This window comes from Lonchura striata, chromosome Z, assembly GCF_046129695.1.
Source record: "Lonchura striata isolate bLonStr1 chromosome Z, bLonStr1.mat, whole genome shotgun sequence".
In the NCBI taxonomy this organism is placed as follows: domain Eukaryota; kingdom Metazoa; phylum Chordata; class Aves; order Passeriformes; family Estrildidae; genus Lonchura; species Lonchura striata.
Window position 1 is genome coordinate 35,269,995 of NC_134642.1, and position 27,879 is coordinate 35,297,873.

The following is a 27,879-nucleotide window of genomic DNA, read 5'->3' on the forward strand; positions in this document are numbered from 1 at the left end:
AAACACTTTGGGGCACAATTTCAGGCTTCAAATATCTTAAAATGTTGTTTATTTTCTGAGTTTTCTTATAAAATATAGCTCTGTCTGCAATTAATTTTCAGCATGTGTTTTCCACATTTAGAAATCCCAAATAGTTTTCTGTAAAAGGCAAAGTGAAATCCTTTCTTCTCCATGAGATACTGTCACACAGGCCCAGACAAATGGTTTACCTGAATTATATACTACTGGTTAGGAAGCAAGAGTGGTAAAAGTAACTCAGAAGTGCACTTCCTTGGCCTTCCCTTGGATTTTTCTGCTAGTCATCAAAGCAATCCTTAATCTCAATGGAAAGTGATGATGGAAATACTATTTTTCTGTCTGCCAAAATGAATCTTCAGCTGAAATAGCTTAGCCAGATCACAGTGGTATAACTTATGCTTCTCTGTGCCAAGGTTTCTGATTCTGTCTTTTGGAATGTGTCTGTAGCGATTTCTTCTAAATAATGGAACAATTTCTTACTTACAAAAACTTAAAATAGGCAAGGAAAGGCTTTGTTATCAGGTGGAAGTTTTGAACCTGCCTTCTCAACAGTTCTGCCCCCATCCACATACACCAGGATGCATCAATCACGCTGATCAGGTTTTCAGCTTCTCAGATTTTACTGCCAGCTCTGCTTTGGATTTGTATTCCATATCTAGCTGCATTTAACTGAGAAAACAGGCAAAACACAGAAAGGCCACAGGAAAGATGAACCAAACTAAAATAATTAAGAAGAGAAAATGACCACTATGAACAAATGACTACCAACTGGATTGTGGCACTACTATTTACCAAGAGAAGGCAAGATGTTTGTAGCTTAAGCCTAAGGAAGATTCTGTCCTTTGTCCATTCATAACAAGATAATATTTAGTACTGTTTCTTGTATTTAAGCACAGAAACAATCAAAATATTCTTAATTTTTTGGTTCTGAAGGTAATCTCACAGAAGTCACTATTTCATCAGCATAGACAAAGTCACACAAAGATGATGCTGTGGTCAAGTTTTATTTATAACACAGATTTTTCCTGCAGTTAGGACATCTGGACCACAGCTCATCTGCCAAGGATCATATAGTCCTCATGTGCTCTTAAAACTCAAGAGAGAAATCAGTTAGTCCAGTAGACTGCCCTGGGGATTATTTCTGACTGTTGAATGAGTCTACTGTAAAATGCAGACATGGTGGGGGAAAGGATCAAGTCAGGACACATTAATTTTTGTTCTACTGACCATTCCGTGGTGGCAATGAATAGGAGCTGGTGCATGTGGATATGTTTGGTAAATGTTAAAGAAAAAGCCTTAACTAGCAGTCTTACAGATTCTCTTTCTGATAACACAGAGGACAAGCATTTGAGTCAAACACGTGGAAGTAAATAAACAGAAACTTGTGTTTTCTCTGTCCAAACTTGTTTGTTAATAAACAGAATGAACTTTATGGAAGAATTGTCTGAGAACTAATCACCTCAGTTTTAATTATTTCCTATTTCAGCTTAGTGTCTCCATTAACATCGAAGTAACACCCCATATGCCTCACCAGTTTTTAAATGTATACAAGTTACTTAGAAATTCAAAGTACACAACTCCAAGAAAATATGGAACAGCATCAAGACAAAGAGCTATGGTTATACTTTTGAAATGTAAGCCAGTTGTGACTACAGGCAACTAACTATGTCATTGCCTTTTGGCATACTACCATATTTTAAAACTAGCACTAGAAAGGCTGATGAAACATGACTTGCAAGTCCGTACCTGTTTAATTTGCATTCAGTAAAACGAAAGTATGGACCTAAAAAATAAAATCCTGAGACTTTGGAAATTTTCATTGAAAATTGTATCACTTATTTAGAGTTAGCTGTGGAAGCTGTTTTTATCCCACTTAAAAATTTCTTGACAAACTGCCCTTTCTGACTTGCTCTGCTAACACAGATTTTGATTAGGATGTCAGGAGGAGCACCTGATTACAGAGCTGCAGCTGCTCTGTAGCTTTGGGAGAAGCAGTGACACGTCTGCATAAAATTAGTTATTATGGGAAGCTCTTACTGCTGTCTGTTCTGAAGACCAGAACAGCACAGAGCCAACCAGGCTGAGCTACACTTCTTTAGATAATTAGATCACAGCAAGCATAAGCAGATCAATTTGACACAACATGCAAGTCCCATTAGAGTTAATGTATTTCGTTAAAGGAGTTAAACACCAGTCCCAGCTGGATAGTTGAGGGTACACATTCTCTTGAAATCTCATAATCTCTACCCAAGAATTACTAAGTTTATTTCTTATGGAACTTGTTCCTATTGGCCTGAGATTCGAAGCATGCAGTCTTCAAATGCTTATTCTGTATGTCCAAATACTTAGTCCTCTACTTATACTAAGTCCTATACTTAAGATATGAATATACTAAACTTAAAATATGAATATACTAGAAGAATTGTTTAGGAAAAAAGCACTAGTTCACATGAAAAAATTAACTCCATACAATTCTTTCATAACTTCAGTACACATGCAAATAAAATCCATATGTGTAACAGCAATGTTGATACATCTTGCTTATACATCAGAAACTGTATATGAAATTCACCTTCATTCTGCAACATGTCCCAGCCTCACCCACTATATTTACAAAAAGATTAATTGATGCATTTGTCACATTAGATACCTGGGTTACTGCAATCAGGAAAGTTGCACAGTCATTAAAAATTCAATATAAAAACACAGTTTATATAAAGCTACATATTTATACATCTACACACACAAAGGTATGGGAAGGCATCATAAAACTTACCATCACCTGCAGAAAGTGAGTCATTTGCACAGATCAGTGCCAAAGTAAACAGCAGATGCCAAAGATCCATACTCCTAACTCTGTAATAACAAAAGACAATAAGAGAGTTTCTTTACAAGCAAATACTAATATGATACGACATTTAAGCTATTGTCTAGTTTTATTGAATTTTTGATTGGATTTAAACCAGAAGTACATTTAGTTTATTGTTTATTACCTCATAAAGTAATACATCATCTTGCCATCTAGAACAGATAGTAAAAACTGTATTTACAAGACAAGCAGCTTATGTGTCTCTAGTCCATTAAACACAGAGGGAGGAAAAATCAAGTATTGTAAATTGAAAGACTGCATCTACAAATGACTTTAAAATCTCCAAGAATGCAAACACTTACAATCCTAGCATAAACCAGCAAGCCTTTACAACTTCCCCAAAAAAACACGTCCTCATTTTCCTTAATTCACTTCTGCCACACATGCACACACATCATACAACCCCACCACACAATCCTGTTTTGAGGCTCTACTTTGCTCTTGCCATTATCAGCAGCATATGGTAACAATGGTGAAGGGCAGCAGCTGCTCTATGCTGGACTTGCAGATTGTGCAGACTTCTGCACAAGATGTTACCTTGCTCCCAAAAACCTCACGAGGTGTCCATAGGAAGTATGGGGAAAACACTCACACCATGGATGTTTATCTGACTATTTACAGCCATGGAGATTACCAGAGACCTTCAAAACTAAAGCTGCAACACACATACTAAAATGAGCATGGATGTTTAAGCAAGTCAGGCAGCATTTTTTTGTTTTGTGGCAACAAACTAGCATGATATACTAATACCTTGCTCAGAGAGGCAGGAGAGAGAGAATAGCTCCACTTCCACATCTGACTGTAAATTGGTATCACAGACCTTGATTCTACAGTGGACTGTTTTCATTTAGAGATTTTCTTTCTTTATCCAACAGGAGATTGAATCGCAAGTGTCCAAACAACCAAGCCAACTAACGAGTAACAATCCCTAAGTAGATATTATCAAGTAACAATTCATGCTATCAAATCTGGGTGTCAAAAACTAGTCAGTTTCTTAGTTATCAAAGTTTGAATTAGGTTTAAGACCATAAAACACAAGAATGCAGAGTACATAAAGCTATAGTAATGCTGAATTTAAAAGGTAATTCCCTCAATTTTCTTACGCTAAGAGAACAGAAGGAATTACGATACAGAAAAGAAACCAAAACTGTTTCCAACTCCAGATTTCTCATCTATGCTGTTCCGTGCAAAACTTGAAAATTAGAAGGTATTTTCTTACATCCTCCTTAAACTGCTCAGTAATTCTCATGTTTCAGGCTCAATATAAGTGGCATGTACTCAAAATGCTCTGGACTAGCAGACTCTAAGTCAGACCTACAAAGGCAAGCCAGGAAAAGTTCCCCACCTCACATGCATGGTCATGGATGCCCAGCAGCACCACCCAGACAAGCTTGGGCCAGCCTGAGTGGGCATGAGACTGCTACACCAAGAGAAGAGCTGTAGGAGCTCTTTGGACTGGCCAGGCACCAGCAGGACTTTTCTCTAGCCAGGCAGACACGGGTCAGTTTAAAGTGGGGGACAGAGAGGGATGGAAGGATGGAGGAGGAAAGGAGGATAGGAAGAGAAGTGCTTTAGTGAGGATTTGGGGCAGTGTGGGAGTGAGACAACTTAGGGAGCAGAACAAGGAGAAGTGATAACTGCAGCTGTTGGAATGCACAGACCTGGGACAAAGCTAATAAAGCCAATCACAGGTCAACAGTCCTCCTAACTCCCAGAAGAGGTACTGTACACTGCCACAGTACAAGGTTCATCCAAGATCAGCTACATTTTTAGGTAGCTCAACTGGTCATCCTGCTTCATCGGTACTCTTGTTTAAAGGATTCTTATTATCTGTTATAAATAAATCTACTACAAGAATGTGCCTCTGGGTTTGTCAGCTCTTCTCTTACACAGTGTCTTTTCCATCAGTCTGTTCTCCCCCTCAGCTCTTCTACTTTCTACCTAAAGCTTTATTTTCTCTTTCACAGGCATTACAACGTCACTTTATTTACAACTCTCCTTTCCCAGTACCCAGGCATGCTGTGCTGCCTTCCTATTCCCACTTTCCTGCTCTCCCACATTCATCAGCCTCTGCTATCTTCCAACTACTCTTTTTCCAAGTCTTTCTACTTCCTGCCTAGTAACAGCTACAAGAGAAGGCTGAACTCTCAAAGAAGTCCTCCTGTGAGAACAATTATGATCAGAATCCAACACTCAGAGCACACTGTTTCACTTTGCACAACCACACCAAACAACTCTTGTGGGACCAGGACTGGTCCCCATGTACAGCTGTCACAGCATGACTATCCCCTCCATCCCTGCACACCTGACTGGTGGCCATCTCAGCCTCCTTCCAAGAAGAGTAGTTTGACAACTGAAGCACTAACCCAGGAGCCTGGAAACACATCACAGAGGTCAACAAACACACTACACTTCAGTAAGGTCTTGTTATTGCAGGGGAAAACAATCCTCTTCCAGTACTGCTGTTCTTTCCTGCAGTGGTAGACTTGTTTACATACCTGCAACACAGCAAACTCCATTTGATTGTTACAGTTAAAATGAATCCATAAACATTTATTGTAATGAACCTGTTTGCGGACCAATTTTATCAGGACTCCCCAAAGACACAGCCCAGGAGCAGAGCTGGGGCAGCACAGGCATGGGAACGACCAGCCAGGGTGGAGGGGAGGGCACAGCTACCCTCCAGCTGCAGCTATTACTTGTTTAAGCGCAATTCTACAATTATTGGGAAATTCCCTGCTCAGCCACAGACCTTGACTAAAACAACCAGCTCTCTGAAACAGGGCACAAGATTAATTTGTGTTCCTAAACATCAGAGAGGAAAAAAATTGCTGCTTCATCCCTTGCCCATTTGCTAGTAAAAACACAATATAGAAACAAACTATGTTTCTTCAGTGGACTCTCACAAATACCAAAATCTTAGCAAGACAAAACACTGTCTTGGCTCTGCCTAAAACCACATGGGATATCCCACTGAGTTATCCATTCAGACAAGTTGTGTCTGTGAAAAATATCCAAACGGTATACTCTGAACATACCCAATATGGACAGAACTGAGCTCAAAAACAGTAACTGCTTTCATCTGAAAATAAGGATGCATGATGCTCTACCCTTTGTGCAAGAGCCTCTGTTAAAGGCCAAGTTGTGCTATCTCCTTGGAGCTGCAACCCAGAGCCCTTGGGATAGGGCTTATACTCAAGGCCTCACTCAGGCAAATAGAGCTCTGCATGGGGTGTGAAGCAGCAGGGATGTGACCTCTGCATCCAGCACAACACCATAAGCTCGGCTGGGCTGCAGTTATGATGGCCACTTCTAGGAATATTTGAGATGGATGAGAGCTACACTGCCACGGCTCCAGGCTCCAGGCAGAAAATCTGGAGATTTTCTGGGAGCTGCCCCATCACGATACCTCTTTTGGTGGTACAGAATAAAAAGAGAAGGGTCTCTGAAGTACCACCTGCATCCCCATCAGACATTTTCTGTCTTGAAGAAAGTTCTCAAAGATCTGTTCCATAATGATCCACTGCCCTTCCTCTAAGACACTTGTGCAAGCTTGCTGTCAATAGGAACAGTATTGTCCAGAGGCTTCTCTGTTAACCTGGCAAGAGACAGCTTCTCTGTAGGCATTAGGAAAAAAATGACCTTTTACAACCCAGGAGTATCTACCTCCCAACACCTACCCTATGTGCCTATGAAAGACAAATGGCACTAATAATGTGCCTCTTACTCAACAGAAAAAAAAAAAAAAAACCTTTCAGGTTTCTGTAACATATTACTGTCAAGAATTGTATTCTATGTCTTACCCAATTCTAGCAGCCTGTAAGAATGAACAGAGTTAAAATCAGGAAAAAAAAATTACAGCAGCTGACTGTCCTCAAGCCAGCTGAAACTTGACCACAGAAACATTTGGCTAGAGGTCAGCTCAGGCTAATTACTTCAGTACAGAAAGAGAGCCAGGAGTTATAAAAAGGATAAAAAAAAAAAAATCTTGGCTCTATTCTATAGCAATGTTGGAGTAAAGTCAATCACAAGTGAATTTAAACACAACATCTTCTCCAGGGGGATGTGCACAGAGTCAGCATAAACAGGCAAAACTGGGCTAAGAAGCTCCCTGAGAAAAGAAACAGTTTAGTCACAGCACACTGAATTGTTTGCATCTACTCTGGTCAGGTAAAAATATTAACATTCAAAGTAAACCAGAAGGAGACTTGCTTACAAAAAAAACTTAAGTGAGATCTTGACCTTTACAGAGTTTCTGAACCTGAAAGGACCCAATAGAAGAAGGACAAGGACATTGAACTGCATCTATATGACACTTCTGCTTTTGCCACAACCATTAACTGAGGGTATTTCAAATATGACTGTTTTTCCCCAGTAATCTCCTCCAGTTCAGCATTACTTGTCACAGCAGCATCTCTGTAGCTAGCATAGAACACAGAGCAGCCTCTCTGCTGCAAACCAAACCACAAAATTACTGAGTGAAGGATTAATCTGAAGAGTTTTCCATACACTGCTGTTTCATCATTCCATTAGGTCACAACAAGGCAAGAGCACAAGAGTGTGCCATGCATGTGAATATACACTAGCAGATCCACCATGAAATAAGAAAAAGTGCTGAGAAGGGAACGTAACTCCAGGCTCTCCAGATCTGTCCTGAATCTTCTTTATTGCAACTACCAAATATGTGTGCATGTATCTGTGCAGAATTTTTCTGGGTGAAAGGCCTTTATTTTTCACAGTGTGAACACTTCTTAAAAATTATTTCAGGGCACGACCAGTGACACCAAGAGGTAATCTTTCTGCGCTTACCTAAAAACATTCACATCACTTTAGCTGATCATGCATAGCTGAAATCACTTTGCCCACATACTCTCATTCCCCTGAGTGCCAACAGAATGGAGTCATGCTGCAACTGAAATTAGTTTTAGCCCTTCTGATCAACACAATCTAAAACTGCAATGGACTTAAAGTATTCTTCCCTTGCTTGCTGATATTATGGCTTGATTAAGTCATCAGCAGCCCTTGGACGAATGCCTGTTTTTACAGAGCCCTTCTCAGGGCTCTATACTCAACCACAGCAAGAAACAAAATTAATAAATTGTCTCATCTGATATAAGTAACACACCATTCACCTATTTTGTACTGTTATCCTGAATATAAAAGGATCAAGGAATGATACCACAGAAGCAGAAGTTATGTACTCCAAATTAAAATATCAACCAACTAAAAACCTCATAAAGCGCACATTTCACTTAAAAAAGAAGTCAAAACCTCAGCAACAAAAGAAACATAAAGTTGCACTTCCTATGCATGTTTTTATGCAGATTTGAGAACAATGAATAAGTACATTATAAATACAAACTAAACCTAGGGGACAGAGACAACTTTATGTTATTAATTTGGTTTTTAAGTCAGCTAAATAATTTATAGTGATTTTGAGTGTTAAATGTTAAAATTGCAAATGGAATCTAGTGAATCAATTGCTTACTTTGGGTATATTTTTTTTTCCCTAGACAAACTTTTAATTTTGGAATAGAGAGTATATGAAATTTTAATTTCAACACCCAGTTTATTTCTCTCTCTACTTTAAGATATACCTTTAGTATGTTTAGTTGGTTTCTTTTTCCTATGGATTAATGTGTCTGTTAATTACTCTGATTTAATTTGTTCTTTGATGAATTTAATAGTCATTTGATGTGGTTAAGGAGCCTTTCAGTGAATCCATATTTGGACATTCCTCTGGGCTTGTACTGAAAGCTCTTTAAAGTCATTATCCAAAAACTTGGCTAAGAAGTCTAAGGATGGCTGTGGCACATGATGTATCACTTCTTTATTGACAATAAAATGTGCTGTACTTTGAGAGCAGAAACCTAATGGACTAGGTACACAGAAGGAGGATCTCAGCTCTAAGACTAATAGATCTCTCCATCAGAAAACAATTCCTAAAAGGAGGATTGCAATTATAGTCTTAAATTACTGTCTACTACACAGATAGAAAAATTTGAACTTAGAAAAGACTCAATTGCTCGTTTGCCTTTCAGCCCCCCAAATAGATCAAAGCAGTGAAATAGATGCATCTCAGATGAAAGTGCAAACATTTAGCTGCATAACATGCAGATGTGAATTGCTGAGCAGATACTCAGCTTTAAATATAATTGTATCATTAAGGAAGATTCAGGCCTATTTGCAAGAATGATAAGTTTTTCAGGCTAAGAACACTCTCTCAACTATAGTACTAATTCTTCCAAGGCTTCTCAGTTTTTTTTTTTTTTTTTTTAGTTATTATTAGTAATTTAGTTATTATTAGTATTATTAGTATTTGTTTAGTTATTATTACATAGCAGTCATCCAAAAGATAAAATTCTGCTCTTTGCTTTGTTATTTGTACAATGAATTGCAAAGAGAAGTGCTAGAATTTTTAAGATAAGCAAATATATATTTCAGTCTGTTTGAAGAAATATGTCTGGATCTACTACTCCCTAGTAATCTGTACTAAAAAAATGTCATTTTACTCAAAAACCTTTCACAGAGATAATTATTCACACTTCATATAAAGAGATTAAATTATATTTCCAGCTCTGAAAAAAAAAAATCTCATACCACAAAGCAAAAGCTCTTCAGTGTCTTGTTGACAGCATTGAAGTTCAAATCTCATCAGGACTACAGCAGTGTGGACCCAATCCCGCAAAGCAGTAAAAAACATCTGACTTTTAGCAGGCAATAATGTGAATTTAACATGAGAACATGGCTAAGTCATTCTCGTAGCACTGTGATAGAATCTAGCACCTCACAGAAATCAGGAAAAAATAATGAAGGACAGGAATCACAATGCAAAGCAACCTGTGTGACACCACTGGGGTTTAGGCTGGAACATGAGGGAAAAGAAACAGGATTATTTTATGCATGATAGCAAATAACAATCTTATATGTGCTGTTGGATCATCACTACACAGCCGGTCAAGTTCCACTGTTAACTCAGCATAATCTCTGCAAGCTTTCTCCTGTGTGCCAGTATCTGCATTATTACTCAAATTAAAAAACATTACCTGGTACTTGGGCAAAAATAGTCAGTTAGGTTTCAGCACACATCATAAATAAATCCATATCTGATCTCTTAGAGCTCTTCTATAACACGAAAACCCTGCTCCCTCTGATTTCCTTATATTGCGCTTTCAAGTCTGTAAGGCAGGTTTGAGTTCAAGGTGATTGGAAGAAATTGAGGATGCTTTGTTCAAAAATACTTGGCTATAACCCAATTCTGTTTCACTGGTGATCACCAGGAGTTTCATAATTTTGGAACAGTTTGATAATAGTCAGTCATTTTTGCTCAGAGCAATTTGAGGAAATTAGAGTGAGCAGACTTTTAATTTTAAATAGTATTTATTAAAAAAAAATCTTCTAGAAAAAAATATTAAAGAAGTTGTAAAATTTAAGTTCAAGGCCTCGTATTTACCCTAGACTAATGGAATTACTTAACAGCTCATTACCATGGAACAAATTAATTACATGGTTAAATCACACACTCAATTATTAGTGTGCTTCTAATCAGATTAAAGACTACACAACAGAGCCTGTATGACATTTAGGATGTCATTAACTTAAATAGCACAGTAAGTGAAAGCTAAATGACAGACAAAGCATTTCTGAGTGCATTTCTGAATGGCCACTCAGGACTCCATACATACTATCAGTTCGTTTACAGGAAAAGAATCATCTTCCTGACAGAAGGTTTAACAGTAATCACTGCATTTGTATGTCCCGCAGCTCATGTAAGTTTAAGATATGATGTATATTCATTTATTTTGAGTCTGTAATACGAAGACTGAATCCAACTTTAAACTTCAGTTAAACTGATGCAGATTTAACGTATGTGAACACCTATTCAATGTAACTGTTTTTTGTAATAACTGCAAGCAAAATTAACTGTTTAAGAAGTTATGTGTTAATAAAAAACAGTATGATTGGCTTTTCATGTGTCCTCCCTGAGACCATACCAGTATCATTCCCTCCCCTATTTGCTGCTGATTTGGCACTTTAAGTCCACACAAACCTGAATATATCAATGGTGAGAACCTACCAAAAAGTAGGTTACTGCATTCAACAACTGCTTAAACTGCTTCATATAGACATACAGAGAGACTTTGAGCTAGATGCTTAAAATTGTGAAAATCAGCACAAGGTTGAAAGAAGGACTGAATGAAACAAGCAAGTGGAGAAGATCACTCAGTATTTTTAAATGCAGTGCTGCCAAAAAAAATTTTCATGAGGTAAGAAATAACTTGTGAAGAAAAGCTGACCTCTGTACAAACCTTTCACAAAATTATTTAAAAGTCTGTTAAATTCTGTCTCCACTTGCACTGGTAAGACGTAGAATACAAAATACACAACTTTTAAATTTAAAGTGTATTTTGATGAAGGATCTCACATACAGAGAAAGACTATGCCCACATTTACCAAAGTGGCTTAAAAACATATGAACATTTGTAGATAACATCCAAACAGGATCTCTAAAACCTTTATACTGAAACAATCACTTCTGATCTGCATTTTTATGATGACAACTTTTAGGCCAAGATCTGTAGGAGGAATACTGCTAATTATTAATTGGAGATTTTTTCAAGGCTAGAGTATCTAGTATTTCCAAATATAGAGAGACTGACTACCTTTTTTGCTGACCGAATTTACTGAAAGCCAATCTAATGTACAAACTGTATACATGGCTTGCTTTTTCATGGCCTTCAAGTAACCTCTTCCAATTCATGTTTTGTAACATACCCTGGCATTATTTTAGCTGTTTCAGTTATCACAGATCCTAAAAGAATTCTTCCCAAGGAAGCAGCAAAAGTGGGGTCTGGTTTGTGTCCATGTACTCGCACACACTTAACACACACGTGCATACAAGCATACTGGTGTTTTGATGAAAACTGAAGGTGTACCTTCACAAGCACTCAGCTCATTATTTATATCCTCTCTCTCTAGATATATATGTATAAATATATATTTATATCCTGAGTATTTATACATGAGAGAGGGAGATTCCATCCTGTGAGACATATGAGCATGGGTTAGAAGACAGAAGATCTGATGAGTAGGAAGTACCAGAAGGCTCATGGAAAGCCTTTTTTCCTGTGCTGTAGAGGTAGAAGGGTACGTGACACAGGATACAGAACAGCTTTGAAACGTGTCTGATTATTAGTGAATTGGATTTGGATTGCTCACTGAATGATGAAGCCAGCCTGTCTTTTAAGGGGAATAATCCAAGCAGACATGCCTGGTCTAGAGTTAATATCTACTGAACAGTTACTAGTTTAGAGAGTTTACCTCCTAATATGATAGCAGCAGGGTGGGCACCTGCAGCTATCATACCACTACAATGATGGCTTCATCTGCAATGGAGATGAATTAGAAATGTGCACTGAAAACTGACAGAGCTTTGTCCTGATGCCAATCATTTTCCATAAGAAAGCTTTACCAATGAAGAAGTTAAGAAGTGTCTGTAAAATAAGCCACAGAAACAATCATATTAATTTTAAAGGTAATTTGACAGACCTGTTTCTGAAGAGTTATTTTAATGATGCCAGATAGTATTGTCCATCAGCAAATCCAAAAGCAATCTGCAGCAGGAGTCAGTGGCATTATCCATTTAACAGACAGAGAAAGGGACACACTGGGAAGAGGAACAGCTTGCCTGCATTTACATCTCAGCCTAGAAACAGAGTGAAGCATGGACTGCAACACCCCCCTTATATACCACAGAATATTACAATCTTGTGGATACACTGCCAGCCATCTCAACAACACAAAATAAAGCTGTAGTGGATTAAAAAAATTCCAAACCCAAAACCAAACCCAAACTCAACAAATTGACAGTTTGCATTAAGATGGAAAGAACTGAAATTAAGAGAAAGAGAAGCTCGTCTGAAACACTCAAGCAACTAGAAAAACCATCTTAATAAGTGGATAGCTCTTTAACAAACAATAGGAATGAGCTGTGCTCTTTGGCTGTGGCAATACCAGTGTAGTGGATGCAAGCCTATCATACCACATATACCACTTTTCAAACATCAGAGACAAAAAGCAACCTTAGCTCAGCATTTGATTTTAGACATCACACATAAAGCACACCAGCTTTGGACTGATCAGCACAAAATGGGATACTGTGCAACAAACAGGTGCTACAAATGACAGATGTGACCAGTGCAAGGCTAGCTGGCTAGACAAGGGACAGTCTCCACTGATTTTATTACTTCCTTCCCTGCAAAAACTCCATCACAACACCAACTCATTAAAAAAATGAAACTTTGGCGCACATTCAAGTGTTCATTAAAATCGAGTAATGTATTCACATTTTTCCATTGTTGTTACTGCTATTTTACATGGGATCATGAGGAAATATTTACAGATAAAATTCACAAGGTACCAGAGCCTAGGCCTTCACCCACAACTACTCGAAGTTTATCTCAGACACAAACCCACTCTGTGCTGTCTATTCACAAATATAAATCTTATACCAGGCTAGATCTCAGACATATGGTTCAAAAAAAGGAGCAGGCAGGACATTGAAGGGAGTTTTGTAAAGCCCTGCTGGGGGCTCTTCTCATCTAGCACATTAGCCAACTTCTCTGAAGTATGACCAGCTGCCTCGCCTCAGTACACATTTTTATACTGAAACAAGGAGCAAGACTGCTTGCACAGATGCCTGTCAGCAAAAGTCTTAGGAGCTGGCTTCTCCCTCTTTAATCAGGGCACCACTAACCAACATCACATCACTCAGCCCTGTGCTCTTGAATGGCAGTCTCACCCACATGGCCATGTGGAAAGTGTTAGTATGGAAGGAAAAGAGGACTGTTCCCTTTTGTAGTTCTTGTACTAAATACATTTAATATCATAGGAAGCTATATTTCTGGAGAGACCAATGGCTTTCATCTTAAGAAAACTTCTAAAAAAACTAATGTAAAAATATATAAAATGTTTTTATTTTTTTAAATAAGTCATTAACAATGATACCATCTGCTAAAATATGTATGACACCAATCACACCAATCTTGTGACAGCAGCCATGTTCACATAAGTGTGATGAGACTGACTGCTCTCAGGTTCAACACAAATTGTACAGCATTATTCAATAAATCACTTCCTCATAGCTTATTTTTTTCCCGACATTATTAAAACTGTGGAATATCACAGTAGACAGTTTTGAACTGCCCTGATCGATAAATCAGACATCATTTTCAGTTCATTTGTTGCATACAAGTTTTTCTTCAGTAATCATACTTATTAGCAGATTACTAGATTCACATACTTGAAAGAATAAAAACCAGTCATACATAAATGCAAATGCCAACATTACATAAAATATGACAATCACTGTGCAAATAGCAGCATTTCCTAAGGACTGGGATCTTTTGGCCCCTTCTGGAAGTTCAGAAGTATTAGCGTTCATTTATAAACAGGAAACTGAAACACAGCAAGTTTTCAGAGGGTGACAGAACCTGAGTGAGTCTGTGGTAGAGCTCAGAAGCAACACCAGACCCTGTGTCCAAGCTGTGTCCTTCCAGTTCTAAGCTGCTTGCAGAGGAATCAGAAATGTGAAGTTTGGCTATGGATCAAATCACACCCAGAGCAAGGGAAGCCAAGAAAACAGAGCATAGAAACAGTTTTCTGTATGGTTGTTTGGCCATGTTTCAGCTATAAAGTAACAGAAGTCATCCAAAAACTGTTATCCAGGTGTGCTGAACTCTGTATGAAAAGGCATGGTAACCACAACAAAGAAGGCTTTGATTAAGAACATCACTAATGACTAATTTATGCATAGTTTACAAGCGTTTTTACAAGTAACTATTCACTATTATGACCTTCTCATTTTCTTGGTGAAATCCAGATAGTGGAATATCCAAAGTAGAGATCCATGGTGCAATGAATGAATCTAGAGTTCTACCATCTGGTTTCAGAAACATTAAGAACACAGACACAGGATAGCAAGTTTTACCTATTATTATTGCAACTGAAGCTAGAGGTATCTATAATTTCTCTTCTATTTAATGACAATACAACTATGTACACTTAGACAGGAATAGCAAGTTCAAGTCTCATAAAACTGTTACAGTACACAGATAGCAGCTGTAAAGTCTCATGCAGCAATTTAACACCAGATAACAGCTTTTCAGCTTCACACCATGAGCAACCACAGGTCTGAATCCCTTATACAACAGATATTTTTGTGGTATAACAGATATTTCTGTGGAGTTCGATTCAAATTTACCCCACTGTATTCTGATTAGGTTTTCAGTAATACATGAAAGAACCAATGAATTAGACATGAATTAAAACCAGTGCATAAATTTAAATTCAATGACACTTGTAAGTGTCATTTAAACCATGCTTTGTTATCTACAATGCTGATAGGCATTTTTAGTCTTCCTCACTCATAAAATAGAGATTTTTTTTTTCTATATTTGTTTGAAATAGAGTGCATTTAAAGTCAGCCAATTCTTATCCTAAATAACATTCTATGTGGAAAATGGCTCGTTAAAATGCAATATAATAATTTTTTCTCTGACAAGGAAAAATAGCTTTTAACCACTTTTAAGAGTCACCCAGCCCTCTGTCTCAAATGCTAACTACTAGAGATTGACAGAAAGGCTAGAAGTTATCCATTTAATCAGGACTGAATCTGACAGCCTTAATTCATCTACCTCTATTGTTTTGGATATTAAAATATGACAGTTAGATCCCAATCAGAATTTTGTATCATGCGTATTATAATTATCACCTTCTGCAGGAATGAATCCTAAGATCTCTGAGGATTATTTTAAGGTATTATGGGATACTATTGATTAATCTGCTCAGCCAACACTGGTAATAAAGTCACTTGCAGGTAACATAAAAATGATCACACTACCTCAAATGTCAGCAGGGGATGGATGATGCTTCACACCTCCCTCAGCTTGACTGCAGATCACGACCTTCTCCAGCCATCCCAGCACCTTCATGAAAGCAGGAGAAACAGACAAGAGATGAGTTCTGGAACAGCAAAGGTCACTTGCGGTGGGACGGCAGCATGACAAAATCCAGATTGGTGTCCTGGTCCTGCTGTCCCTCAGGCAAGGCCACCAGCAGGGCACAGTCTGCTTGGCGGCCCCAAGCACAGCACCTGGGCTTCTCACTCAAACTGCAGCCGTGGCCTGAAACCCTGTGCCACTCAGGGCCTGCCAAGCCACAGCACTCCTTGCTAACCTTGACATTAAAATGAACGCATATTTAAAAGGCAAAGAGAGGTCAAGGTGACTGATTAACACATTCTTAATGTACATTCCTGTTGAAAATCAGCTGCCCTGGAAGTATTTTCTGGACCACCAAGAGGATGACTAGTATCTCACTACCACTACAAAAATAACAACAACAATTACTACTACCACCACTTTAGACAATCAATTACAGCACAGTAACTTATAAACTGGTGAAATTAAGAAAATAACACTTCATTTTCCTCTAAAATGGCTAAGTCTCAGGAAGATGGCATGCTGATAAAAAAAGTAGTATGTTATGTTCTGAATTCCTAAGCACATTTTCACTGCCATGATATTTTGGCACAGCAGTGGCATCCAAAAGAGTTCTGAACTAGTAGCATTTCTATGTTAAAGAAAAATAACATAAATTCAACATCGAAAGCTTCTTCTTCCCAAGAATTCATGTGAGCTTTTGAAAGCATTTTAAAAAGTCAGATATTGGTGCTCACATTATTTGAATAATTCACAATAATCTGGTTTCTAGTGGGTGGGACTACAAAAAGAACCAACCAGATTCACAGTATCAAGCTCTTTAAAACACAGGGTAAAAAAAAATCAGTCTGCAAAACCCCACAAATAACATCTAAAGAAAAACTGTGTACATGCAAACTGAATGCCTAGGGTCACACTGCCTGAATAAGAAAAAAGTAACATTTTAAAAGAGAATTTTCCTCTACTGAGCTAGCACTAGCTGAACAAAGTAGTAAGAATCTTTTTGTACCCTCAGGAAACTTTCTGTCTGTTATGTGTATAATTTTAACGTACAGATGGATCATTAAACAAAGGAAAGCAAAATGTGCTTGTAAGTGAAAGTTTCATCAATATTTCTCTGGAATCCTTATATAATGCAATGTCTAAAAGGCTGTCACCTCTGTATTTATACTGAAAAACCCAAACCAATACCCTCCCCAACTGCCAAATATGAAAATCCTTCAACATAGAGAAAAATTAAACAGACATTTGAAATAAACAAAAAGCCCTTTCCATGTAAAAGCATGATTAATATGTTGTATTACCATAAACAAAATCATCCTCTGTATGGTTACCCAAAGTAAAACCTGCAAGCAGAGTTCCCTCCTGGTTCACATCATGAAACAAGTGGATTAGGCAAGTCCCTACATTATTAGTCTTTACATTAGTCTACCTCATAATATGCTCTGCCAAATTCTATTATCACACTCTTTAGGAAGCGCCTGCTCACATTTCAGCAGGCTGAGAATATAACTGATTGTGACCTCCATTCATACGTAATTCTACAAGGAGTCTTGTCTTAATTTAATTTCTGACTTTTAAAAGAGCTCTGAATTTCAGACAGAATAACTGAGCAGTGAGCCACAACTCTCCTTTCCAAAAATAAAAGGACCACATAGTGTGGAACAAAGTTATAAAGTATAAGCCAACTATTGACTGAAGTGAACTACTACGGACTACTGACAAATTCCTTTTTCAAAACACTTGCTGTAGCACTAACAAGGGGAAATGACCTTTATATGACAGACTCCTATTACAATAGGACAGAAAAAATGATTCCAGTAGTCCTTCCAAAATATTTTGAAATCCTGCTCAGCAGCAGAAAAGATCTCTCAGCTACTTTATGGGCAACAGAGGGAAATGTTCTAACTTTTGATTACCTGATTGTACTCGGAACATTTTGTTTCACTCTTGGCAGCTGTGGTGATGTGCTCCAACCCCTGCTGTTTTCTGCTTGTGCAACAGCCACCAGGGGTGGTTGTGACAGCTACATCTGGCTCACAGATACCAACACAATAGTTAAGGGCTATAAATCTTGCTTGACACCTAAGGCCTGTGAGTCTTGTTCAACAGCTGAGAGCTAGTTGAGCATGCGCCAAACGAAATACGGCTGCTGTGCAAATATGATCATAAGTCAATCATTTTACTCCATAAACAGTGGACAGCTTGAGGCTTGTTCAGCTCTCCTATGCAGAAGGGGCTGTGTGCCAGGAGCTCCCCTTCAGGACACCTCTCTACATTAATCCTTGGGGCTGAGAGACTCCTTGCCTTAAGAGATTCTCAGTAAGTTATTAGTAACATGCTAAACCTCGAAATTTTACCCAAGTGACATAAAATATTGATTGTGCAACTACAATCTTTTAGTCATATATTGTTGACAAAGTCTAGGACTAAGTCTGGATCCAGCCACAATTAAACTCCCATCAGAAAATTTAGAACCCCGGGGAGTCATTTGAACATTGGGACTCATCAGGATGGTCTGGACAGTTTTGTCTGACCCCATCTTCTGTGGTGTAAACAATCAAGTATACCTTGCCATCAAATACTGTTAATCTGCTGACGCATTTACCACCAAACTTTGTTAAATGGCTGTTTTACCTCAACAAAGATATTGCTTCTCTTTTGCAGGTGAAGTACGTCATTCTATCATGCTGCTGTGGCAGCAGCAAGGGATGATAGCACAAAAAAATGCCACCAACAACAGCTTAGAACAGCCATATAAACACAAAATCAGCTATATTTGCACTTGGCTCTGACAGTTCATTATGTATGAAAAACAGGCGTTACTGTACATAAGGTAATCAGATGTTAAAATGATTAGCAGTCTCCCTTTAAAATGATTCTTGGAAAAACTGCAGCTTTGCAAAAGGGTAACACAGATTCATGTGAATAAGTGACACAGGTGAAACTCTTTTTTTCAGAAACACACATTTTGCCAGAAGCACGTTTGATTACTGTAATCCACAAGGCAAACAAAAGGATTACAGCACTGAGCTGACAGGGCCCATCCAAACTAGTTTGTTTCACAAAATAAGAAACAGACCCAGATGCATCAGTGCCTTAATTGGGATGTGAGGATCTTTGCCCATTATTATCTTCTCATTATGTCCTAAGCTAACCTACCAGAAAATAATAATCTGGACAAGATGAAATGGACTCAAATGTGCCAGAAGTTCTTTTGGTCTTCAAAAATGCATCTAAGGAAAGATGCAGAGCTGAAAAGAAAGCTGGAAAGGCTTTTGAACCTCTCCCATGTAAAATCTTAATGATGAAGTACAAACTAGTGAAATGTACTGAAAACTGGCTGAAATGCCCCGCTCAAAGGATTTCAGTCAATGGCAAAAAGTCCAGCTGAGGCATAGCCACTAAAGAAGCAGCCCAAAAGGAATTGTTGCTTAAATCTCCATTAATGACTTTTTTCACTGAAGAGGAGACAAAATAGTAGAAGAGACTGCTTAGAGGTTGTGGAGCCTGGGGGTACTCAAAAGTCCAATGGACTCAAAGCACAACTGCATTAATGAAATCTTGCTCTGAGCACAAGGGTTGGCCTAAATGCTATCCAGGCATCCTTTCCAGTGCCAGTAATTCCATTATTCACAATTTACATATTTACATACAGAAAACCTTATCTCCATCACTGCTATGTTTGAGTTTAGTTTGGCCATTAAATCTTGCAGCTGCTACACTAAGCATTCCTAATGTTTAAATGACTGGCTTTACAAGTTCTACAACTGAACTGTAACTGAAAAGTTACAGGCAGCTGACAAAACAAGAGGAGGGTATAAATTACATGCTTTGGAAGAAAGATTGCAAAAAAACCATGTGATTGCATGCATCAAAAAGGAGTGGACTATTTCCAAGCAGACACATGCTATGGATTCACAAGTCCTACAAGATTGTCCAGGAGTTCCTGCTTTTCCATTAAGCTCGGCTACCAAGAGATGTGTAAGAGAACTCCTGGCACCTGTGAAATCTGGCACCTATTTCCAGAGCATTTGTGCTTTTGAGATTTGATCTAAGGAATCCTAATTGTCTCTTTATTCTGTTTCTCTTGTATTTTATTTCTTTCCATTTCTAGTTAAATCACTACTCTACATCTTAAAGGAAAACAAAACAATTTGTCTGAGATGTATTCTAATTTCATCTGAAAAGCACTTTATTTCCCTAGATTGCATCAACTATTATGTGTGACACTTGCTAAAAATCTTGAACTGTTTTCTAAACCTTTTGGAAGTATTTATCTCAAACAGAAGGAAAAACATACTCTTCACATGCTCTTTTGAGTCATTCCAGCCATTTTATGGCAAGTTGAACATGAGCCAGCAGTGCCCTGGCAGCCAGGAGGGCCAACCCTGTCCTGGGGGCATCAGGCACAGCATCAGCAGCCAGGAAGGGAGGGGATTGTCCTGCTCTGCTCTGCACTGGGGCAGCCTCACCTCGAGTGCTGGGGGCACTTGGGGGTGCCACAGTATAAGAATGGCATCAGATTCTTTAAGTGTGTGCAAAGAAGGGTGACCCAGATGGTGAAACACTTTCAGGACAAGATTTATGAAGACCAGTTGAGGTCAATCAGCTTGCTCAACTTGGAGAAGAGAAGGCTGAAAGTGTACCTTACCTGCAGCAAGGTACACTTTCCTCCTGGGGGGCAGAGAAGGGGAGGTGCTGATCTCTCTGTGGTGACCAGTGCCAGGACACAAGGAAGTGGAGTGACGCTGCACTGGGGAAGTCCAGGTTTGACATTAGAAAAAGGTTCTTTACTGAGGCTCGCCTGGTCATAGCACCAAATATGTCAGGGGTCCAAGGACTGTCTGGACAATATTCTTGGTTATATGGTTTAGTTCTGTATGGTCCTGAGAGAGGCAGAGTTGGACTCAACAATCCTTATAGGTCCCTTAAAACTAGGGGTATTCTGTGATTCTGTGCTCTTTCTTTGGTTCAAACTTCTCACCTTCAAACTTGTAATGAGATTTCACATTTTCAGCTGAAATAATGTTCTGCAACTGTGAACTCACTCTTTAAATTCTCTCATCAACTTTCTCCCCTGCACAGGAATTCCCTAAATTCCTTCAAGGAAACACTAAGAAAACACATCAGAACCTTCCATCATCATTCCCTTTTTCTTCTATTCAGATAGCAAAACTTTGAATCTGTTTTACCTTTACATTTGTCTCACCAATCTACTCTAGACAACGGATCACATTCTAGTTCCAAATCAGAGTATTTTTTTTCCACCCCCCTCTCAAATCTATTCATGTCTTTAGGAGTCTAACAATAAATCTTGCCCTTCATGCTTTAAATCCTTCACTGAACCACATTTCTGCCTTTACAGACTGGGCAATCTTTGCCTCTTTGACATAACAATAACCGGAACATTTTCTTAGTAGCAGTAAGCTGAGTAATAACTGATGCTTTCTTGGCAATCATGGTAGAATGAAAGATGAATTTATGCTTTCCATTGCATTACAGTTACAAGTGTATATATGGACAGGACAACTCAGGAGGTCTATGCTGCGGTGCAGGGCCAAATATAGGAATTAATATGCCTCTTTGGCCTTTTGAAAGAAACCACCAGTATTGTAAAGGATGCAAACAGAAATCCATCTAATTTCACTTTACAAACAAGACAGCTCTTGTGGTATCCAGAAATTTAGACTGCCTTCCTTAATTGAAATAAATCCTCTTCCCAGCTACAGCTAATTATCTTTTTGTGCTGGAGGATTGCTATGAAGAATAGTTTAGTCAATGTTTACAGAAAGTATTTTGAGATCTGGGAAGCTGGAAATCCAGAAATCTATTAGAAACTGTTGCTGACATATCAGTAACTTAAAAGGAAAAGTCTTTTGATAAATTAACAGGAAAATGCCAAGGAAAAGATTAGAAAAAATATCTATTACTGGATTATTGTAGGCTTCTTATGTCCACACTTGAAAGACTAACCAACTTCAAAAGAGCATGGACATAAAAATATTGTTTGAAGTCTGGAGCACCTTTTTATAATCAAGGTAATAGCCATTTATTGAGACAAATACATAATGCATTACTGTACCTGATCATAATCCATATGTGGCAGAAAAAATAAGCACTGGATTGCTCTTCAATGAAATGTAAAAGATACTGAGGAATCAAAATAGAAATAAGGAACAAAAACTCTTTTACAAGGATGAAACAAAATGAAAGCTGGAATTTACTAGAAGATGAACAATATTAATTTTAAAAAATCTCCATCACTTCAATTTGCTTTTCAAGTAAACAAATTACTGGTAACCTGTGTAACAGAAATGGAGAAAATCAGGCAGTGCAACACTGTCAGACATTATCTGGTCCAATCTTGTTCTTCACAACCAGACCACTTAATGTAATTAATGCAATTTAATTAATCTCCTTTTTGATTAAACATTTCTCAGTAGGCACATAAAATGTCAGTTGATATGGAAAAGCAAATCTATCAATACTAACTAAAGCAAGAATAAAAACTATGGTTCACAGAACTAATACTGTAAAAAGGGAGAAGAAAAAATTACAAAATTTTTGAACAGCATTTTCAGAAAATCACCTGATAAATGTATGCTGCCAAAATTGCCACTGCTCTAAGAAATGACACAGTGTATAGAGTAACTTGGCAAACTGTTAATACAGAAACATACAAACAGTGTTTATTGGATCAAAAAAGCTCATGACTAACCAGCACAGTGGGTAAACACTTTATGCTTTGAAGTTCAGGGCTTATAACTCAGTGATACAAATGTTATGTTAGGCTTACTGGTGCCTAAGTAAGTAGCTCAGGCAAAGATGAAACCTCCAGGGCTCCCATTTCCACGGTGCAACCTTTAGCACATCGTTCTTGAGAACAAAGGAGGGAGATTTAGGGGATAGCAGCAAATTTACCTTCTCTCCATCACTGCTATGTTTGAGTTTAGTTTGGCCATTAAATCTTGCAGCTGCTACACTAAACATTCCTAATGTTTAAATGACTGGATTTACAAATTCTACAAATTGGTCACTTTCAAACAAAATGTTACCTTTGAGTGGTTACTTTCTTCAACGTTCTCTTCATTCAAGAGCAAATACAAAAGCCCATATTGTCATACGCCAAAACAGCTACTCTGTTTCCTCCCTCACTATCACTTCTTTTCCCTCAAAAAAGCTAACATTTGCCATTTCAGCTTAACAGGGCTCAGATTTCACTGACACAAGAAATGTTGCTCTTCATGAGTTACTGAGTATTTTGAGTTTCACTCAAAAGTGTGTAGCATAATGGGCTGATCGTTCTACACTTCTGAAATATGTTCCCAGCTTTTCAGTCCTGCACCGCACTTCCTCAGAGCTTCCGCAGTCAGGGGAATCTGGACATCACTTGACTACACAGAGCAATGCCTAAAACCTACATCACTGAGCATACAGCTCCAAAGTCTGTGTGACTGGTGCTATCAAGGAGCGCCTGTGAATAGAGTAAGCACTAAAGAAAGGGGTGTACAGAAGTTTGCTGAGGTGTTGAAGTCAGCCAGGAGTGAAAAGTGTGGCTGGGAAGTGCACAGGCATCTAGGGCTGAAGGGCTAAAATGCAGCCCTTCCATCTACTCTAGATGCCCAGCCAAGGGCTGAGTTAGGCATCCAGGCCTCACGATGTTCCTGCAATATGCTGAGATACTTGTGGCCTCAAATACTGCTGGAATATGTGAATGTACTAATCATGTTCAAAATAAATATTTTGTTTTTATAACATACTGGTCCTAATTTTGTTCATCAATAATCACCACTGAGGTATCATGTAACAGGCAAACGAGCCACTAGGATTTACATCTTAGTTGTGGCTTTTCTACTGCCCTCTGTTGCAAGCTACATACGTACTTTATGTATTTTCATATTCTAAATATATTTCTATTGTGGTAATCCTCCACAATTTTGGAAAACAAATACTCTTAATGCTAGAGAGATGTCTGTTTAACAAAGCCACAGGAGCCATATATGCTAAGGCTTTTAATAGCTGTTTTCCAAACTCTGAAAATTGCTGAAGAAGAAACATTTTTTTGTTGGTTTTAGTCTTCTCTTTCTTCAAACTTTCAAAATTTCTACTTTCTAAAATCTAAATCTGAAGAATGACCCTACAACTAAGAAGTTAATAGATCAGGAAAAAACAAGCAAATCTTTTAAAGGTCTCAAGCAAGATATTTAATATTTTTTTTCAGAGCCCAACATTTCTTCTGGGGAGATCTCCAATTCAGTTCCTTAACTCAATGAAGATTATACATGGCATTACTGGCCTGTATCACCCATAGAAAGAGGTGCGACCCAGAAAAGACATTTTATGCCTCAATTTCTGAAGCCTATACAACAAGGACACTTTAGAGTAGATGATATATTTTTCTTCTATTCTATTTTAAATACTCTATTATTCTTTTATTAGATGAATAGAAGAAGGAACACAGCTCCAGAATTCCTTCTTAGAAGTCAATCACAATGAGGCAGTAGGAAAATCTGAACATTTAATTCATACCCTTCCATTCATCTTTCCTAAGACTGCCTGGGCTTGCATGTATGTATACATTTAAATTAAAGGATTTATGCATACAATACAAGTTTCCGTTTCATGTTGCAAGTTCTTGTTATAGCCATCATTTACTTTGTCTTAAATTCTGCTTCTGATTTTCATGTACATTTGCATCCACACTGCCTCTTTAGCTTGAAGTCTTTTTGATATATCTCAAGAAAAGAGCAAGACAACGTTATCCACCCAATGAAAAATTGAGCTCAACTAAAAGACCATCAGTATAAAAAATTAAGGTTTCTTTACCTGTGGCTAACTAAGGAACAGAAAGTATCTCTAGCAGGACTTTTTTCTGGGGATGGGGTCAGAATTTACATAGGAATGGGATGGAGAATTCCTCCAGAGTCTGTTATACCTGAGGTCTCAAGTGAGAACATGTATCTTGTGCAATTCAGATCTCCAGCCAAGTCCTTCTCCATTGATTTAGGCTTGTTATTTCTTCTAAAAATATTAAATCAACAATCTTAAATCAGACTCAGGAATTCAAAGAGGCCTATTTTCAGCAGTTGGCAGGAACACCATTGATGGCAGGACTCAGCTTCCAGCCTGCAGCCAGTATTAGACTGAATTAGGAATATAAAATTACTTATGTATTTACATACCTATATTTATTTCATATAGGTATTTATTGCCAACTCTGTCATGTTTGTTTATACAGTTCACAACAAAAATACTGAATAATCGCAAAAGACAATCAAGTAAACTCAAGTACTTAACACTTTCAATTAAAAGAAATGGAGAGTGCTTCCTCTTCCCATTTCAGTATGCAGACATCATAAAGCTTCACTAAAGAGATTCCAAATATGCATAATCAGATAATCTCTAATAGCTTCCTTATGATACAGTTATATCTTGAGGGTAAATTATGTCATTAAAAACAAAGGGATTTGCAGTTTTCTTGCATTTCTAAGGTATATTCACTAATGTGTTTGTAAATTTAATTCCCTCAGTACAGAAGTAACTTGCAAGTTATCAAGGATTCCTAAATATTTACAACAGAAAAAGAACCTAAACAAAGAGATGTGGGGTTTTTAATTCTCCCTAATCTCAGGTTATTTCACAAGTTTCATCATAGTGGACTAACTGATGCTGACAGTAACTGAGTAGATGTTACAAACAATGCTTCTGGGCATAACAACTACTGATTCCTACAAAGTATGTGCATTTATACAGATGCAAATTATGATTCCTTGTTGTTTCACTTAATAATAAGTTTAATGCAGAGTCCAATTCACTCCTTCACCCATTATTATAAACTTGAATCCTCATTTTCCTGAATCATTAATTTTATGAAGCTCTAATTTACCTTGTCAGTGTTTAAGAACCCAGATGAAGGATCAAGAGTTTAATTTTTTACAATGTGAGCTGATGAAAAGATTATTTACAAGCATCTATTTCTGTAAGCAGTTCTGTACTGGGTACAAAGAACAATGAGGTCAACTTTCTGGAAATAAAACCTGAACATGATTTAAGAAAAATAATATACCAAACTCAGAATGAAAAAAGTGAAAACAAAAAAAAAAAAAGTTGTACTGAAAATAAACCCTGGGTTAAAAAAAAAAAAAAAAAAAAAGAGGAAAACAACAAAAAAAAGAGGGCAGCATATTTCAAATAACTTTCAATTCAACTTGTTCCTCCTACAGTGCATGCTACCTTGCCTTGCACAGTGGACAGCAGTTAAGATTAGCAGGGCAATATAAATTATGGAATTGATCACTGTCAGATTTAAAACTCACAATAATGGTTATAAAGATAAAAGTAGCATTTCAGAATTTCATCACAGATCTGATAAAAAAAGTGTAGATATGGTTTTGTGCAATTTTTAGAGTGCTTTGTTTCCTTCTAAAGTAGCACGAAGTCCTCAGACCACATGCTGATATCAGACCATTTCAGTAATTTTATCACTTGGAACTTTAGATCAATGAATGATTGAAGTTTTTTATGAAATACGGCTTACTTTGGTAGCTGATTATTCAAAGACCTAAAAAAGAAAGCAATTGTTTCCAGAAATTTCAGTTGTAGTAGCAGTGTGAGAAACTGAAAATGCTTCTCATGACAGTGAGTATTCTCCAAACTCGTGATTTTTAAATAAAATTATCACATAAAGTCACATCTGAATACCAAAGCAAGAGGCAGTTACCATGCCATGAATCTGTTGGCTCTGAGTATCAGCCTGCAGAGGACCCAGCAGACAGAATCAGCTATCCTAATTTACCTGTGAAAGCTAGTGCACAGAATACTTAAGTAGGAAGAGATATATCCTGTGAGAGCATTTCCTACTGATAGCAATCCATTCCTGTAACCACAGCTGACGTGAGGTCCATCAGGAGAAATCACCCCAACAATTAACTGATTTACTTAAATAATTTACATAGGAAAACCAGTTTCAAGCTAAAAATACATCCCCTTTTTCTCATAAGCATACCACAGACCCACTCTGTCAGAACGTCACAGTTGTCACAATGACTTGATACAGCAAATATCAAGACTGGCAGGTAGAATACATGTCATGGCCCCCAGCCCCATCCTTCAAAGGGAGTTCATACTTTTGATGAATGACTCCTAAGAATCTTCCAGCTTTTTAGGACATGGTGGGTCCTATCATCTCTGAGAACTAGACTTGTCAATAGAGAAGTGTGAATAAGGACATACTTGAATGAGTACAGATGAATTCAACTCTGACAGTGCAAGAAAGAGCTCAAATGATACTCCCTGTGCATTACAAAAATTAAGTGAGAAGAATTAAGAGTGTAACAAAGCCTAAGAAGAGGGTGGAATTAAACATGTGTAGATAAAATGAGTAATAAAATATTCACTATTATAAATAGTTCAAAGGGACAAGGATGACTGCACAGGCAGGGTGAGACAGAGGACAAGAAAAGCCTGGTAGGGTAGATATGCTGGTGAGGTGGCTGGATGTCACATACGAAAATTTGGATTTCTTATTCACCATGAGCCAGAAAATACTCTATGGCAAAATTTTCAAAATAACCAAGGAAGATTCAGAACAGACCAACAAAACTCACAGTTTTGTACAGCACAGTCTGTACTGATCAACAGCTCATCTCCAGGCTGGCCCAGAGATCAGCTCTTCCCACATGGGCAATGAGTCAAGGATAGCATCATTCAGATTGCATGGGCGGTGTCGCTCTGCTACAGAGGCTCAGCTTCTTTTCTAGGTATCCAAAAAGTGCTCCAGGGGTATTATGGAGAACACTGAACAAACTTTGTGTTCTTTCTATGAGTCAATATTCAAGCCATTCTAAGGAAGAGCCCAGGAAAGAGAAGGTAACTATAGGTCACATCAATCTCCTGCTTTACTGAGAGATCTCTGAACAGCACAGGTAAAATACATCAGGGAGCTGCCACACAGCTACTCCAAATGGGCCATTGTCCCAGTGCTGCCAC

At 37.9% G+C, this 27,879-nt stretch overlaps 2 protein-coding genes across 6 annotated transcripts in view; one reads left to right on the plus strand and one right to left on the minus strand.

Annotated features, from left to right (window-relative positions):
- Window positions 1–21,676, plus strand: part of FGF10 (fibroblast growth factor 10) — a 525,855-nt gene extending 504,179 nt beyond the window's left edge. Inside the window, exon 5 of the transcript XR_013341583.1 lies at window positions 21,667–21,676. The gene's annotated coding sequence lies outside the window, so the exon portion shown is untranslated. The remainder of the gene's footprint in view (window positions 1–21,666) is intronic.
- Window positions 1–27,879, minus strand: part of GHR (growth hormone receptor) — a 143,932-nt gene that overhangs the window by 54,461 nt on the left and 61,592 nt on the right. For all 5 annotated transcript variants that reach the window (XM_021553893.3, XM_077790087.1, XM_021553892.3 and 2 more), the window contains exons 2-3: window positions 15,789–15,873; window positions 2,795–2,874 (exon numbers count right to left, since the gene is read on the minus strand). In XM_021553893.3, the coding sequence (XP_021409568.2) occupies window positions 2,795–2,864 (70 nt within the window). In that variant the 5' untranslated portion in view covers window positions 2,865–2,874; window positions 15,789–15,873. The remainder of the gene's footprint in view (window positions 1–2,794; window positions 2,875–15,788; window positions 15,874–27,879) is intronic.